The sequence below is a fragment of the Hyperolius riggenbachi genome, chromosome 8, assembly GCF_040937935.1.
Source record: "Hyperolius riggenbachi isolate aHypRig1 chromosome 8, aHypRig1.pri, whole genome shotgun sequence".
NCBI classification, from domain to species: Eukaryota; Metazoa; Chordata; class Amphibia; order Anura; family Hyperoliidae; genus Hyperolius; species Hyperolius riggenbachi.
Window position 1 is genome coordinate 26,397,544 of NC_090653.1, and position 17,203 is coordinate 26,414,746.

A 17,203-nucleotide genomic window follows, 5' to 3' on the forward strand; every position below is an offset into this window, starting at 1 on the left:
GAGGCTAAAGGGAACCTGAAGTGAGAGTGATATGGAGGCTGCCATTTTGATTTCCTTTAAAACAATACTGGCTGCCTGGCTCTCCTCCTGATCCTGTGTCTCTTGATACTTTTTAGCCCCAGACCCTGAACAAGCATACAGATCAGGTACTCTGATTCGTAAGCTTGTTCCAGGGATTTGACTCAAGACACAACGTATGCCAGAAGATCTACAGGACAGCCAGGTAACTGGCATTGTTTACAAGAAAATAAAAATATGGCAGCCTCCATATCCCTCTCACCTCGGGTTCCCTCTAAAGTGTACGTGAGATGGGGCGCCTTAAAAAATGCAGGGCTGTGGAGTCGGTACCAAAATCTTTCGACTCCAACTCCTCAGTTTATGAAACCACCGACTCCAGGTACCCAAAATGGTTCGACTCCTTAGTCTAATACGTACCAGGGCTGTGGATTTTGTACAAAAATCACTCAAATCAGACTCCTCAGTTTATGAAATCACCAACTTTGACTCCAGGTACCCAAAATTGCTCCGACTCCACAGCCCTGAAAAACGTATACCTGGGGCTTGCTCCGGCCTGATCGCTCTCTTGTCGTCCTCAGTTACGTTCTCCTTCGCCTGCAACTGGCCGTGAAAAATCCTCCAGTCTGGGCTAGTCGGCGCATGCGCAGTCCGATCAGGCATGCTAACATTTCGCTCACATCGCCGAGAGCATTCTGCTACTACTGAGCAGGTACAGAACACTCCAGGCGACGCAAACGTAACGGGAGCGCACAGCCAGTCAGCACATGCGCAGTTGGCCACGGACCGGAGAACTTTCTGGGGCCAATTGCAGGTAAACCGGTACTCAGAAGAGGACGGCGTGGGAGCGATCAGGCTGGAGGAAGCCCCAGGTATGTATATTTGTATGCAGTGGCACCATCTCAGTGTCACTAACACAAAATCCATACAATTTAGGCCAGGTTTGTGGTTGATCCAGGAACAGCAAAAATAAGGCCCACTCTGCCTCCCACATCCCTCCAGACACAGTGACTCCACCCAACGCTCCTCATGTCATCATATCCACATAAACATTTTATTTCTTCACAGAGTACAAAACAAAAATATAATGCTGGGCTGAAGGATCGGGCGAGGACAGGATGTCGGAAGAGGCCACAGGCGCCTGCTCACTGACAGGAAATGGATGGAAGGGGAGAGCTCGGAATGTGGTCACATGACAGGAAGAGGAAACACATGACAGCAGGTCACTCCAGGGACTGCAGCATCAGCAGCTGCTTCAGCACCTTCGTCTGGCTCGTTTCCCTGATCTCTCCGGCTAGAAACATTTCATCCACCACCGTGTAAACCTGCCAAGACACGAGCGAGCGTGAGACATCGCCGGCAGCACTGCCTGAGCGCAAGACGCAAAACGGCCAAACAACTCACCTTATAGAAATTAAACACCAGATCCAACTCACAGACGTTGTGGAAATATTCATTCAGCACCTGAAGTGAAAGGAAAAGACACCGTGACACCACACTGGCCAATCACACGCCGGCATTCGCTAAACACGCCCATCACAACACCCATGTGACTTGCTCCACTATAGACTAACCAGTATCTCCCCGGTATTGCCAACTACTGCAACACAAGACCCTACCAAAGCTGTTCCCATTCTGCCCAGCACTGTATATAGCACTGACATCTTCTGCAGCACTTTACAGAGTACATAGTCATGTCACTGACTGTCCTCAGAGGAGCTCACAGTCTAATCCTACCATAGTCATAGCCTTATGTCCAACCATATTATTATTATTATGTATTTATATAGCACGGACATCTTCTGCAGCACTTTACAGAGTACATAGTCATGTCACTGACTGTCCGCAGAGGAGCTAACAGTCTAATCCTACCATAGTCATAGTGTAATGTCCTAACATATTATTATTATGTATTTATATAGTACTGACATCTTCTGCAGCACTTTACAGAGTACATAGGCATGTCACTGGCTGACCTCAGAGGAGCTCACAATCTAATCCTACCATAGTCATAGTCTAATATCCTACCATATTATTATTATGTATTTCTATCGCACTGCCATCCTCTGCAGCACTTTACAGAGTACATAGTTATGTCACTGACTGTCCTCAGAGGAGCTCACAATCTAATCCTACCATAGTAACAGACTAATGCCCTACCTAGTTTTTTTTTTCCTTTTCTTTTTTTTTTTTTTTTTTGGTGCAGGGGAGGGGCAAATAAACCTTTCAGAAAGGAGATCTATGCAAAAACAGCAACATACAAACTCCATACAGATTTTTTTTCCAAGGAAACTAGCATTGGAAAACTGAGTACTATTTGCTACGCTACCAAGCTGCCCCAAAAAATAAATTGCGTGCGGTCCGGTATTGTCATGGAGAGAATCTGAAGACATAACAAAAGTTATTTATTTAGGTAATACCTGTAATGACTAACTGTACAAGATTCCTTTGCAAGCTTTCCAAACTTTAAGTTTCTTTTTCAGGCATGTTTCAGAACTGGATCAGAACCATACAAAGTACTGTCACTTACACAGGCTTTATATATGATTTTGTAGAGTATCCTGTAATCTGACCTCTTGTTAGTCTTCCTCTTTTTTTTGAAATGTAAATGATCTCATCAAAGCTTAGATCTATTCACCCTAAAGGCTCTATACAATTAGGTAGAGACATACTCACTTTAAACAAAGTAGCGTAAAAAAATGATGATTTTTTCCCCCTCTTTTTTTTTTTAATAAAAATGTGGTTCCACTGGGGATCGAACCCAGGACCTTCTGCGTGTAAAGCAGACGTGATAACCACTACACTATGGAACCAGTTGCCAAGATGGAGGGATCCAGAGGACTCTCTACATACTGTGCATCCTATGCCAGTTCTTAAACAACTGAAAAGATTTAAAGAGACACTGAAGCGAAAAAAAAAATGATGATATTATGATTTGTATGTGTAGTACAGCTAAGAAATAAAGCATTAAGATCAGATACATCAGTCTAATTGTTTCCAGTACAGGAAGAGTTGAGAAACTCCAGTTGTTATCTTTATGCAAAAAAGCTATTAAGCTCTCCTACTAACTTAGTCATGGAGAGGGCTGTTATCTGACTTTTATTATCTCAACTGTAATTGAACTGTTTACTTTTCCTCTGCTAGAGGAGAGGTCATTAGTTCACAGACTGCTCTGAAAGACTCATTTTGAATGCTGAGTGTTGTGTAAATCTGCACATTATAGAATGATGCAATGTTAGAAAAAACACTATATACCTGAAAATAAAAATATGAGAATATTTTCTTTGCTGCTAATCTTCTAGTAATTATTCATAGTACACAACCAATTCATTATATCATATATTTTTTTTCGCTTCAGTGTCTCTTTAAAGGGAAGGTTTTTTTCGCCTGTGCCTGAACCTTCCCTTTAAGTAATTTTTTTCTCTAAATGAACCTCCGTGAGCGTGCCTTTGGGGGAAGCTGCATTGCTTGCCTACGGAGAGCTGCTCTTCTGGTCACCCTGCCTGTTCGGGATGCGCCATCTTCTCTTCAGACTAGTCGCACCAACCACAGTTTGTATCTACCGGCATTGTTGTAAGCGTGCACTCTGAAATGCTTGCTGGGATGAGTAGTACCGTGGATGCAAGTACAGCATGTACTTGTACCCACAGGACTTCATCTCCCAGCATGCATTACAGAACACGCACACTCACAACAATAGGGAGATACAAACTGTGGTCAATACAGCTAGTCTGAAGAGAAGATGGCGGATCCTGAACGGGACCAGTCATTTTAGAAAAAATGTTTTACATCGGTGCTCGGGTCGCTTTAAGGTGGACCTAAACTCAGTCCTCCTCTCTGCTCTAAAAGATACACAACAGCATAATAACCTTTCAACAAAAAAGATATATTTGTTACAGTTGATACAAATCCTAAAATAAATTTGCACAGTTTCTACTTCCTGAGTCATGGAAGCAGACATATTGTTAACATCCTGGACATTCAAATGAGCTTATCTGCAATAGGCAGTCATGTGACACAGGGGAGGATCAAATTTCAACTATTGATTAGGAGAGAGAGAGAGAGAGAGAGAGAGAGAGAGAGAGAGAGAGAGAGTGTGTGTGGGGGGGTAATTACACAGGCTAAACTCTTTAAAGAGACACTGAAGCGAAAAAAAATATGATATAGTGAATTGGTTGTGTACTATGAATAATTACTAGAAGATTAGCAGCAAAGAAAATATTCTCATACTTTTATTTTCAGGTATATAGTGTTTTTTCTAACATTGCATCATTCTATAATATGTGCAGATTACACAACACTCAGCATTCAAAATGAGTCTTTCAGAGCAGTCTGTGAAGTAATGACCTCTCCTCTAGCAGAGGAAAAGTAAATAGTCCAGGAACAGTTGAGATAATAAAAAAGTCAGATAACAGCCCTCTCCAGGACTAACTTAGGGCCTTTTTCCACTAGCCTGCGATTTGCGATTTGCTTCTGACTGCAAATCGCAAGGTACATTAAAATAATGGAAACTGCAGCAGCAATTTCCATTAGTGCGATCCGATTGCGATGCGATTTTGGTCAAAGCGCAATCGTCGTCCTGCCGCGTTTTGTATGCGATTGAGCTGGACTATAATGAGTATAGTAGCTCAATCGCAATCGCATGGTGGAAATTGAAACGCGATTGCGATCGTAATCGCGATCGCATTTCATAGTGGAAAAGAGCCCTTAGTCGGAGAGCTTAATGGCTTGTTTGCATAGAGATAACAACTGGAGTTTCTCAACTCTTCCTGTACTGGAAACAAATTACACTGATATATCTGATCTTAATGTTTTATTTCTTAGCTGTGCTACACATACAAATCATATCATCATTTTTTTTTCACTTCAGTGTCTCTTTAAATACATACAGGGTGCATTTCTGTTATGTTTGCCTTGTGTCCTGTGCAAGAGTTCAGGTCCACCTTAGACCTAAAACTTTTCAAACCTGTCACAGAATGCAAAGTATGTAAAGATACCTCTGGATCTCAGTTTGCAGCAGTTGGTTCCATAGTGTAGTGGTTATCACGTCTGCTTTACATGCAGAAGGTCCTGGGTTCGAGCCCCAGTGGAACCACATTTCTGTTACAAAAAATTACATTCTTTTTCATGGCGCAACTTGAAAAAGGGACTAAAAGAGACCAAAAAACCCTCCTACTAGAAAAGCAATGCTCAGTGTGGTTTGCCTTCTTACAACAGAAGGTACTTGCAATAATTCAGATTTAAATGTGTAAGTGTGGTTACCCGCACATTATTTCTTAATGCCCCTGGAGCCAGGCTTACATTCAGAACTGCAGGTTTATAGCAAGCCTATAGCTTTAAATTGGGTCACCCCAAGCTGCTTATTTACTCTGTTGTACTGGTGAAAACTCCATCCCATAGAGCCATATCAATCCCTGCCATGCACTGATGAGGACCAACAGTCAGAAAAAGGCTGTCTGCATTTTGGATTGATGTGGCTCTGTAAAAATGTATCAGCTATAGGCTTGCTATACACCAGCGGTTCTGGATGGAAGCCCGGCTTCAGGGACATAAAGAGAAAATTTGCATATTCAGTAGCGGTGCATTTTGGGTAACCACGCTTACACATTTTAATCTGAATTATCGCAAGTACTTTCTGTTTTAAAGAGAACCCGAGGTGGCTTGTAAGAATCCTAATTGCACACAGAGGCTGAGTCTGCATATAATGCCCAGCCTCTGTTGCTATACTGTTTCCCCCCAGGCCCCTCCTGCCCTCTGCTGTCCCCCATATATCAAACGTTGTGCTAGTGACATCGCTAGCAGGCTGTTTACAGCTGTACTGTCACTCTCGCCACTCCCCACCTGCGTCCCTTCCCTCCAGTCAGCGGGGAGGGGAGGGACGCGGGCAGAGAGCGGCGACAGAGCCGGGGGAGCGGTGAGAGTGACAGTGTAGAGGTAAACAGCCGACTATCGACACACTGTGTGTCGCTAACGCGGCTGTGTAATTTATGGGGGACAGCAGAGGGCAGGAGGGGCCTAGGGGGGGGGGGGGGGGGGGGACAGTATAGCAACAGAGGCTGGGCATTATATGCAGACCCAGCCTCTGTGTGCTAATAGGATTCTTACAAGCCACCTCGGGTTCTCTAAGAAGAAAAACCACACTAAGCATTGGTAGCATAGCAAATAGTACTCTAGTCTTAAAGAGACTCTGAAGCGAGAATAAATCTCGTTTCAGAGCTCATAGTTAGCAGGGGCATGTGTGCCCCTGCTAAAACGCCGCTATTGTGCCGCTAAACGGGGGTCCCTTCACCCCCAAACCCACCCCCGCAAGACTTGGTCGCAAGTTGGTCGTAAAATTTTCTCTTCCTGGAGGCAGGGCTAACGGCTGCAGCCCTGCCTCCCAGCGCCGTCTATCAGACGCGCATCGCCGCCTCTCCCCCGCCCCTCTCAGTGAAGGAAGACTGAGGGGCGGGGGAGAGGCGGAGATACGCGTCTGACAGACGCGCGTGGGGCAGGGCTGCGGCGGTTATCCCTGCCCCAACCAGGAAGCGCTCCCCCGCTGTACGGAGGGGATTTGGGGGTGAAGGGACCCCCGTTTAGCCGCGGGATAGCGGCGGTTTAGCAGGGGCACACATGCCCCTGCTAACTATGAGGTCTGAAGCGAGATTTGTTCTCGCTTCAGACTCTATTTAAGCCCCATCTACACGGTACGATTCTTTGTGCGATTCGATTACGATTCTATTTACGATCCGATTAAATCCGACATGTCCGACCGGGATTCGATTCAATTCGATTTGCCATTGTTTTGCAATGGCAAATCGAATCAAATCCCGGACATGTCGGATTTAATCGGATCGTAAATAGAATCGTAATCGAATCGCACAAAGAATAGTAGTAGATTGGGCTTGATAAAGCGAATGTAATAAAATCTGTATGGAGTTCGTACGTTGTTGCTGTATTTGCATGGGTTTCCTTTCTAAAAGGTTTAATTGCTCCTCCCCTGCACAAAAAAAAAAAAAAAAGAAAAAAAGTAGAGTCCAAGATAGGGACATTGGACTAGGTAGAACATTAGACTATGACTATTGTAGGGTTAGAGTGTGAGCTCCTCTCAGGACAGTCAGTGACATGACTATGTACTCTGTAGAATGTTGCATAAGAGGTCAGTAGTATATAAAAACATACATATGGGGAGGAGAGGAGACTGGGGAGGTGGTACCGGAAGACGACATGGGAACAGGAGGTGACAAACAGGGGGACCGGAGAATGACACAGGGGAACAGAAGGGGACACACGGGGCAAAGGAAGGACACAGATGGACACACAAGGGGCCTGGAGGAGACATAGGGGGACATAAGGGGGCTAAGGACATAGCGCGACACACAGAAGGGGACACACAGGGGGACAGAAGAACAATACATGACAATTGAGGGAGAACATCTAAAAGACACTCCTGGAATATCGACGCACCAGGTTTAGTATATATATATATATATATATATATATATATATACACACTATTTTTTCCCTGTTTTTTGCTCTCTAAACCTAGGCACGTCTTATACGTCAATAAATATGGTAATTGGTAACCCTTGTTTATATTATTTCATGCACTACATGATTGATCAAACCTTTTCAGCATACTACATTATTGGGGCTCTCAGTTTCCCTTTTTGGTTAGCAATAATGGTTCTAGATGACAGTAATCTGTGCGGGTCCTGACAAATCTACCGAGCGGTCAGACTGACCACACAATCCCATGAGACATGCTTTCTGGGCAATCCTCTGCCTTCCTCACCTCTACAAAGTTGTGGATGGCCTCCAGGTAGGCCAGGTTATTGTCCGTCACATCCACGCAGATACAGAAGTACAGGCCAGCATATCGGCGGTAGATGATCTTGAAGTTCCTGAACTGCAGGAGAGAGAGAGAGAAACAATGTGAGAGATAGATTACGGTACATAAAGCGAGGCTTAAAGGACAACTGTAGCAAGAGGGCTATGAAGCCTGCCATATTTTTTTTTTCCCTCTTAAAGAGGAACTCCAGTGAAAATAATGTAGTAAAAAAAAGTGCTTCATTTTTTTTACCATAATTATGTATAAATGATTTAGTCAGTGTTTGCTCATTGTAAAAATCTTTCCTCTCCCCGATTTACATTCTGACATTTATTACATGGTGACATTTTTACTGTGGGCAGGTTATGTAGCTGCTAGCTGTTTTGGCTGTTAGAGACAGCTGTAACCAGCTATTTCCTGTCTGTGAACCTTGTTACATTGTAACAAACTGCCAAAAGTACCGCGGTACTCAGAGCTTCTTGTGGGAGGGGTTTCAGCACAAAATCAGTCATACAGCGCCCCCTGATGGTCTGTTTGTGAAAATCATATTTCTCTTGTAAAAAGGGGGTATCAGCTACTGATTGGGATAAAGTTCAATTCTAGGTTGGAGTTTCTCTTTAAGCAATATCAGTTCCCTGACTATCCTGCGGATCCTCTGACCGCAAAACTTTTAGCCATAGGCCCTGAACAAGCATGCAGCAGATCAGGCGTTTCTAATTATTGTCAGATCTGCATGCTTGTTTCTGGTGTGATTCAGACACTACTGCAGCCAAACAGATCAGCAGGGCTGCCAGGCAACTGGTATTGTTTAACAGGAAATAAATATGGCAGCCTCCATATACCTCACTTCATTTGTCCTTTAAAAGGAACCTGGGGTGTGAGACCTATGGAAGATGCAACATACAGTATATTTTCCTATTTCTGTATTTTTTATTGAAGTTTTGAAATATAACATACAGTATATTTTCTATGCAATAATACCAGTTGCCTGGCAGCCCTGCTGACCTATTTGGCTGCAGTAGTGTCTGAATCACACCAGAAAGAAGTGTTTGTCCGTGGGGACTTTCGGTGCTATGGGCATCCAAGGCATTCCCCTTGCCCCTCCTCACCAAAGAGATGAAAGCAATGTATGCTCCCTCGCTCCTCCCACCCTTAGCGCTACTTATACGGAACCCAAGGTGAGCGGGTTCCGTATAAGTTGCCTGGCTGTGCTCCTGATCTATTTGGCAGCAGTAGTGTCTGAATCACACACTAGAAACAAGCATGCAGCTAATCAAGTCTGACTTCAGTCAGAAACACCTGATCTGCTGCATGCTTGTTCAGGGTCTATGGCTAAAAGTATTAGAGGCAGAGAATCTGCAGGACTGCCAGGCAATGTGCATTAAATATAACATGGCAGCCTCTACAGCCCTCTCACTTCAGGTGTCCTTTAAAGGACAACAGTAGTGAACGGTATAGGGAGGCTGCCATATTTATTTCCTTTTAAACAATACCAGTTGCCTGGCAGCCCTGCTGATCTCTTTGGCTGCAGTAGTGTCTGAATCACCAGAAACAAGCATGCAGCTAATCTTGTCAAATCTGACAATAATGTCAGAAAAACCCGATCTGCTGCATGCTTGTTCAGGGGCTGTTGCTGAAAGTATTAGAGGCAGAAGATCATCAGGACAGCCAGGAAACCGGTATTCTTTAAAAAGCAATAAATATGGCAGCCTCCGTATACCTCTCACTACAGTTCTCCTTAAAGTTCCCCTAGTAGGGGTTCAGTAGTATAGTCATCCATTAGAGTAACAGACGTTCCCCTTTGACACCTGATGAAGGGTCAGTGTACCCGTAACATGTAGTGTGTGCTGTTGCTTGAATAAAGAAGTCAAAGTTACAGCCTGTGGAGTGCCTTCTTCTACATATCGAATATGTTGTTGCTTTGCAGGGGTGGTGTACCTGCAGGAGAGGAGCACCGGCTGTTGCTACCTGGATAAGGGATAGCAGAGGTGAGACTCATAGGTGCTCAGATTTAAGTGTTCCCCTTTCCTTTCCCTCCGCTCCCCCCCAGGAAGTAAATGCTATGAGTACCCCGCCAGGGAATCAGTGCTGGGGGAGGCCACCTCTCAGCCCAGTGCTGGCTGCCTCCCAGGAGACTAGTCCAGCTGCTGCCTCTTTCCAGGGGTTCTGTGCTACAGAAATTCCCCTCCCAGGTGATCAGTGTAGGTGGCTCCACCCTCCCAGGTGATCAGTGTAGGTGGCTCCACCCTCACAGGTGATCAGTGTAGGTGGCTCCACCCTCACAGGTGATCAGTGTTAGGTGGCTCCACCCTCACAGGATTATCGGTGCTGGGACTATCATAATGTTACCTCTACAAAGTTGGTGTGTTTGGCGTCTCGCACAGTCACTACAGCGTGGACTTCCTCGATCAGCTTCTGTTTCTCATCATCATCAAACTGCATGTACCACTTCGCCAGACGCGTCTTCCCTGCCCGGTTCTGGATGAGGATGAAGCGGATCTGAGACAAAAAAAAAGTGATGACATCATCAGTCAAAAATTATGTTTAAGAACCAAAGCTGAACATAAAAAAAAAAAGTTTCACTTATCTGGGGCTCCTACCAGCCCCCTGCACCCTTGCCGTCACTCAACAATCCTCCTTCCCCCGCCGCGGTTAAGTTTAGTTTTCCGTCAACTCTCCAGTCGATGGCCACTAGCGCACATCCTTGATCACGCTCCTGCCGCCAGGAGCGTCCTGCACATGAGCGGTAAGCGGAAATATCGTACTGCGCAGGACGATCCTGGTGACAACAGTGTGATTGAGGACGCGAGCAGCCAGGGCAGCACAGGCGCAGTGGCCATCAACTGGCCCATCGGTGGAAAACTAAACTGAGCCGCGATGGGGGAATCGGAGGATCGTTGAGTACAAGCGCGGGCAAGGGGGCCTCTGCAGGGGGCTGGTAGAAGCCCCACGTAAGTGAAACCCTTTTTTTTTTTTTTTTTTTTTTTTTTTTTTTTTTTTTTTTTTTTACACGTTCGGTTTAGGTTTACCTAATCACACTGATAATGTCACTCCAGTGATGGCCAATTCACTTTTTTTTAAATTTATGATTTAATGTGTTTTTAAACACACACCAGAGATGATGCTTCACTACCCACATACCCAGATACCAGAAAACCCAATTCTCAAAAGAATTGCGTGCCACACTAAGCCACCTCCCACAACTGTGCCACATACACTAAGCCGCAGCCCACTGGTGCGTCTGAGTATACTTAATGGCGTGAGTCTACCTTAGGGAACCCAGCGTTGCGATTGGCTGAATAGTGGCATCGTTTACTCCAACCTATTGGAAACCTAGCAGTTCGAGAGGGTGCCGTCCACCCAATCACGTTACCTAAATTTCCATATGAGATTTCATGCTGGGTTTTTTAAAGGGACTCCGAGCAGTGCAGAAACTATGGAAAGATGCATATCATTTTAAAGCTCTCTTTCTCCTCTTTCCAATGATATATAAACCGCCGCCCTATGTCTTTTAGTTTTCCCTATTTTCGCGGTTGAAATTGCAGCGGCTGCGATTTCAATCGTGAAAATAGAGAAAACTAAAAGGTGTAGGACGACTATTTAGGTGTCGCCAGAAAGAGAGCTTTAAAATGATATCCATCTTTCCATAGTTACATTGTATTGCACAGGGCGACACTTTCCCCAGTGTCAGCAGCTCCATTTAGCTGAATGGAGCTGCTGACTTTAGAAAAAAGTCGCCCTGTGCAATACAATGTAACTATGGAAAGATGGATATCATTTTAAAGCTCTCTTTCTCCTCTTTATGGCGACACCTAAATAGTCGCCCTACGCCTTTTAGTTTTCTCTATTTTCACGATTGAAATCGCAGCCGCTGCAATTTCAATCGCGAAAATAGCGAAAACTAAAAGGCGTAGGGCGGCGGTTTATATATCATTGGAAAGAGGAGAAAGAGAGCTTTAAAATGATATGCATCTTTCCATAGTTTCTGCACTGCTCGGGTCCCTTTAAAGTAGCGCCAAATTAAGTACGCACAGACACACCTGCATGCGCGCACACCACAACCCGCCACACTAAGCTGCCACCCACAGGTCCAAACTTCCCCCTAATGCTTAATCCTACCCCCGTTACACCTAAAGCAAATGTCCCCCTAACTCTGTCCTCCTAAACTCTAACCAATATTCACCTTCTTTCGTCTTAGCTGAGCTATGTTTTGGCTGTGCAGTAGGCAAAGCTCTGTGGCAAAGGTCAACAGCTAGTGGCAGTAACATGGTTCAGTGTTTCGGCTATACAGTCTCTACTACAATCCTAAGGTTAGGTCCACACTTTGGCATTGCAATGCAATTACATCATAACTGGTATGTTCACAACTTCTCATCGGCATGTTAGCAGTGTCAGTGTTCTCCCCAGGCTCTTTTAGGCGGGTGCTCCACCCGGCTAGTTTTGATGAGCACCCGGCTGTCATCGGCTCACCTCCACCTATGCCAGGGATGTCAAACCAGTCCTTCGAGGGCCGAGGTCCTCACACATTTTTGACACAGCTCAAATGAATTGATGGGTCTGAATCAGGAAAGGTGTGGTCCATCAGGCAGAACACATTTCTCTCTTTCTCAGTCCATCCTAAACAATGACCTGGATCTGGCCCTCCAGGCCTGGAGTTCAACACCTCCTCCTATGCTATAAGCAGAGTTGTGCACAGAAGCACCAGCCCTGCATTTTCTCATATTGCCCCACCCGGCTACTATTTCATGCCACCCAGCTGGAAAATAATTCTGGGGAGAACACTGCAGTGTGGTACGATGGCTCCATCGGGATAACGCAGGGTATGCTGGGCGTTATCGGATAACGTGAGCGCTCACTGTTGCAGTGAAGCATACTTTTCATTGACTGGATGCTTCCCTGTGTCGCATGTGTAACTCACAATAAAACATTTCCCCACCATTGCCATTCGGTTTTCACAGGGAATACAATGTCCAGTGTGAACCTAGCCTTAGCACAGCCTATCTTCTGGACCCCCCCAGCAAAGCTTGGATGGGCAGTCCCTTAATGTTTACAACCCTTCCTTTGCCTTTTCTTGGTGCCCTTCCCAGCCTGGGGGCCCATCTCACAAGGGCCATAAAACAAGTGGGGCCTTCAGGATCTTCACACCCATAACAAGTGTAGCCACTCCCATAACAAGTGTAGCCACACCCATAACAAGTGTAGCCACTCCCATAACAAGTGTAGCCACACCCATAACAAGTGTAGTCACACCCATAACAAGTGTAGCCACAAAACACCTGATCTGGAGTATCAGACAAAGGGAGAGTTAGTAGTTGGGGCCCTCCGCACTTCTGGGGCCCCCTGTAGTCGCAGGGGCTGCACCCCTCTAGTTACGCCCCTAAGAACATGTTGCTAGCCTAGCAGCGCATCAGTACAGTGTCGGTCCTGCAATGTCGCTGGAGGAATCGAGTAATCATCCTTCGCTGGAGACATTCCTTGTACGTGTGTATGAGGCTTTAGCACTGAATGACAGTCACTCCCTAACCCCTCAGCCATACATACATACATACATGTCACTCTGTGATGGGATATGGAATATAGACACACATACGGAGATCAGTGCTGACTTCACGATTACAGGGTGTACATTGTGAGATGTATGTGGGAGATAGACAGACAGACAGATCATACAGCCACCCCACCTTCATATACACATCTCCCCCTGGTGTGACATGTATGATGGACATATAGGAGAGCAGTCACATGCGAATGAGGCTTTAGCACTGAATGACAGACACTCCCTAAACCCTCAGCCATACATACATACATAGTGCTCTGTGATGGGCTATGGGATATAGACACACATACAGGAGATCAGTGCTGACAGTTACAGGATGTACAGAGTGTGTGTGATGTATGGGAGAGAGCTAGATAGATACACATCATACAGACACCCCACCCTCACTCACATCTCCCCCCTGGTGTGACATGTATGATGGCCACAGATCAGTGGTGACAATTACATGATGTACAGAGTGTGGGATGTATGGGAGATATAGACAGACATCATACAGTCACCCCACCCTCACTCACATCTCCCCCCTGGTGTGACATGTATGATGGACACAGATCAGTGGTGACAATTACATGATGTACAGAGTGTGGGATGTATGGGAGATATAGACAGACATCATACAGTCACACCACCCACACACACACACACACACACACACACACACACACACACACACACACACACACACACACACACACACACACACACACACACACACACACACACACACACACACACACACACACACACACACACACACACACACACACACACACACACACCCACACACCCCTCCTCCTGGTGTGACATGTGTGATGGGCACAGATCAGTGGTGACAATTACATGATGTACAGAGTGTGGGATGTATGGGAGATATAGATAGATACACATCATACAGTCTCCCCCCACACACATCATCTCCCCCTGGGCCTGGTGTGACATATATGATAGACACACAGGAGAGCAGTCACACGTAAACGAGGCTTTAGCGCTGAATGACAGACACTCCCTAACCCCTCAGCCATACATGGTGCTCTGTGATGGGATATTTAATATAAATACACATATACAGGAGATCAGTGGTGACCTCACAATTACAGGGTATACAGAGTGTGTGGGATGTATGGGGGGGGGGGGGGGGAAGACAGAGACACACACCATACAGTCACCCCACCCTCACACCACCTACCCCCTGGTGTGACATGTATGATGGACGAACAGGAGAGCAGTCACACGTGATCACCCCCCTCCCCCCAGAGCGGAGACCCCCCGGGGCTGTCAGGCGGCCACAGCAACCGGTCCCCTCCTCACCATCTCTGCTGCCTCTTCTCTTTCCTGTCACCCGCCCGGATCAGCTGCGACTACAACTCCCAGGCTGCACCGTGCCGTCCCGCAGGAAGTGACGTACACTGCCGCAGCCTCATGTGCAACCAGCAGATGGAGCTGTGTCTCTCTTCACGCTTTACTGTGGCGGGAAAATCTCCCCAAGCTTCAATTACTATTATAATACAATATTATTAATATTATTACCACCCCCACAGTTACACAGTAACAATGAATTGTTTCTTTGCAGGATGCTTCTGAATCTGATATTAATTATTATTATTTCCCCATAGTTCTGCAGTAACAGTTTATTTTTTCTTTGCAGGAAACTTCTGATATTATTTAAAAAATAATAATAATAACAATTTTAAACATACTCATAATAATAAATAACTGTCTGTCCAGCTCCATACAGCTGTGATTATTTGTTTTTTATTTGTTATTATCATTATTCCTAAGACCTCTACTGTATCTTTGCAGCGCTATTATTTAATAATTAGTATATATTAATTACTTTCTATACCCTGTATCTAACCTTTCCCCGGCTTATGGGCGACACATCAGATATTTTTCTTGTGTTATGTGGTGTGGTAAAAATATGGCCGTACATTCGGAATGCAAGACATACGATCGCATGCCATCTGCGCCGCTACCCGCTGCACTGCTGATATCATTCATTACAATGAATGGGTCAGCTCTGCGCTTGAAGGCAGAGTGCATGTAGCACATAGTAGCACATCATACTGCTGCGCAATGCATTTGATGTGAACGTCAGAAGGGCTGTCTATGCCCTTCTGCCGTTCTTGCGTGTCGCACATCATACGCGCTTTCAAATGGACATGGAAGTGCGTATGATTAAAGCGGAATATAACCCTGCATTTCAACTTTGCTCTAAAACATTATTTACAGCATATTATATGCAACCAGCATTTTTTTTTTAACTAGACCAGCATTGGAAGGGTTACACAGGGCTTTAAAGTTCCTGTGGATTTCTGCAGACGCATCCTAAGCTGAAATAGATACATTTTGTTTACATAAATGTATCTAAGTGTTGAATGTGACTCACTCTCTCTGGCTGAGAAGGAGTTGGAGGACAGCCAAAGAGTGTGTAACATTTCTCAATAGATACATATAACTAAATAGAATGTAACAATCTGAACTTCTGCATATCTCTCTACGGAACTTGAAACCTCTGTGTTTAACCCTTCCAATGCTGGTCTAGTAAAAAAAAATGCTTTTTGCATATAATATGCTGTAAATAATGTTTTAGAGCAACGTTGAAATGCAGGGTTATATTCCGCTTTAAGGTTAATGCAACAGCAATGCACGTCAATGGGGTCTAGTACTTACTGCGCTGCGTCAAGAGGTGCCCAATCAGTCAACGGCACATTACCGGCCGACTTCCACTGTGACGGAAGTAATATAAGTCAATGGGCGACGCATTGATTTTAAACTTGCTGTTGGAACAATGGGAAAACCTGGGAATTCCAGTAACGTACTTGTTGTCCAGCACAGAGTGCGTCACTGGGTGAGGGGGGTGAGGTTGTGCGGCGCTATGCATATGACCCTGTCGGGGTCATACATTAGACATTTAAGGCCTGATTCACAAAGCTTTTCTGTTAAATTATCTCACCTTATTTATTAACTCACAATTTATCTCTCCTTAAAGGGAACCAGAGACAAAGCCCCCTCATGTATTTTACCATATATATCAGTAAGAACATTAGAGAAAACACTTACCATGCTCTCTGTTTCACCCTCACTGCTAAAAGTGTCTGTTAACAGCAGTCACAAGAATCCCAGACTGAGCAATTAAATCTGGCTTTGCTGGGAATGATTATTGCTGAGTCATTATAGCAAAGCCACAAGGGGGCAGGCTTGGGCTTGAAATAACACCACAGAAGACAGACTTAAGGCCCATACACACGTCGGATTTGCGCGAACGACGGGTCGTTTGAACGTTCCGTCGGTCGCACGTTTCCGCATGAAATCCGACGTGTGTACAGACTATCGTCCGGGAGATAAGACTGGTTACCAACGATCCGCCGGGCGGATCGCTGGTAACCAGTCTTATCTCCCGAACGATAGTCTGTACACACGCCGGATTTCATGCGGAAACGTGCGAACGACGGAACGTTCAAACGACCCGTTGTTCGCGCAAATCCGACGTGTGTATGGGCCTTTAGCTATAATCTTTCTGTAGCAAAGCTAGACGGAGCAGCCTGACTTCTCAGTCGGGGATTCTTATCAGACGTGATAACAGTCAGATTACACAGAGAACAATGAAACAAAGGGCAGATTAGGTGTTTACTGTCATGTTCCCACTGATTTATAAGGTAAAATACAAGAGGGTGCTTCATCTCTGGTTCTCTTTAATTGATTTAACCCCCTTGCCGTTCCAATTGTTGCGGCAAGGGGGCAGCGCAGCACTTTAAAAAATTTTTTTTTTTTAAATCATCAGAATCAGAATCAGAATGACTTTATTCGCCAAGTGCGACAGG

General features: G+C 45.3%; 1 protein-coding gene and 2 non-coding genes across 4 annotated transcripts; 1 reads left to right on the plus strand and 2 right to left on the minus strand.

Annotated features, from left to right (window-relative positions):
- Positions 1 to 1,045: 1,045 nt before the first annotated feature.
- Positions 1,046 to 14,777, minus strand: AP2S1 (adaptor related protein complex 2 subunit sigma 1). Of its 2 annotated transcripts, none has more exons than XM_068249286.1 (5): positions 14,691 to 14,777; positions 10,175 to 10,324; positions 7,790 to 7,903; positions 1,420 to 1,479; positions 1,046 to 1,340 (listed from the first exon to the last, which is right to left on the minus strand). In XM_068249286.1, exons 1-5 carry the CDS (start codon positions 14,691 to 14,693, stop codon positions 1,239 to 1,241), a joined length of 429 nt encoding a protein of 142 aa, XP_068105387.1. In that variant the 5' UTR covers positions 14,694 to 14,777; the 3' UTR covers positions 1,046 to 1,238. The 2 variants fall into 2 exon arrangements, with proteins under 2 accessions (XP_068105387.1, XP_068105386.1); XM_068249285.1 differs by lacking the exon at positions 14,691 to 14,777 and adding an exon at positions 14,569 to 14,598.
- TRNAV-UAC (transfer RNA valine (anticodon UAC)) lies at positions 2,756 to 2,828 on the minus strand. The gene has a single exon. It is a non-coding gene; the product is annotated as a tRNA-Val (tRNA).
- On the plus strand, positions 5,038 to 5,110 carry TRNAV-UAC (transfer RNA valine (anticodon UAC)). Its single transcript has one exon. It is a non-coding gene; the product is annotated as a tRNA-Val (tRNA).
- Positions 14,778 to 17,203: the final 2,426 nt, after the last annotated feature.

Bases quoted from the DNA above. Each gene is read 5' to 3' on its own strand.
- AP2S1 (XM_068249285.1), bottom strand. The intron at 7,904-10,174 runs GTAACATTATGA...TCTCTCCTGCAG, and splicing joins AACACACCAACTTTGTAGAG to TTCAGGAACTTCAAGATCAT. The intron at 1,341-1,419 runs GTGAGTTGTTTG...GTGTCTTGGCAG, and splicing joins TGGTGTTTAATTTCTATAAG to GTTTACACGGTGGTGGATGA.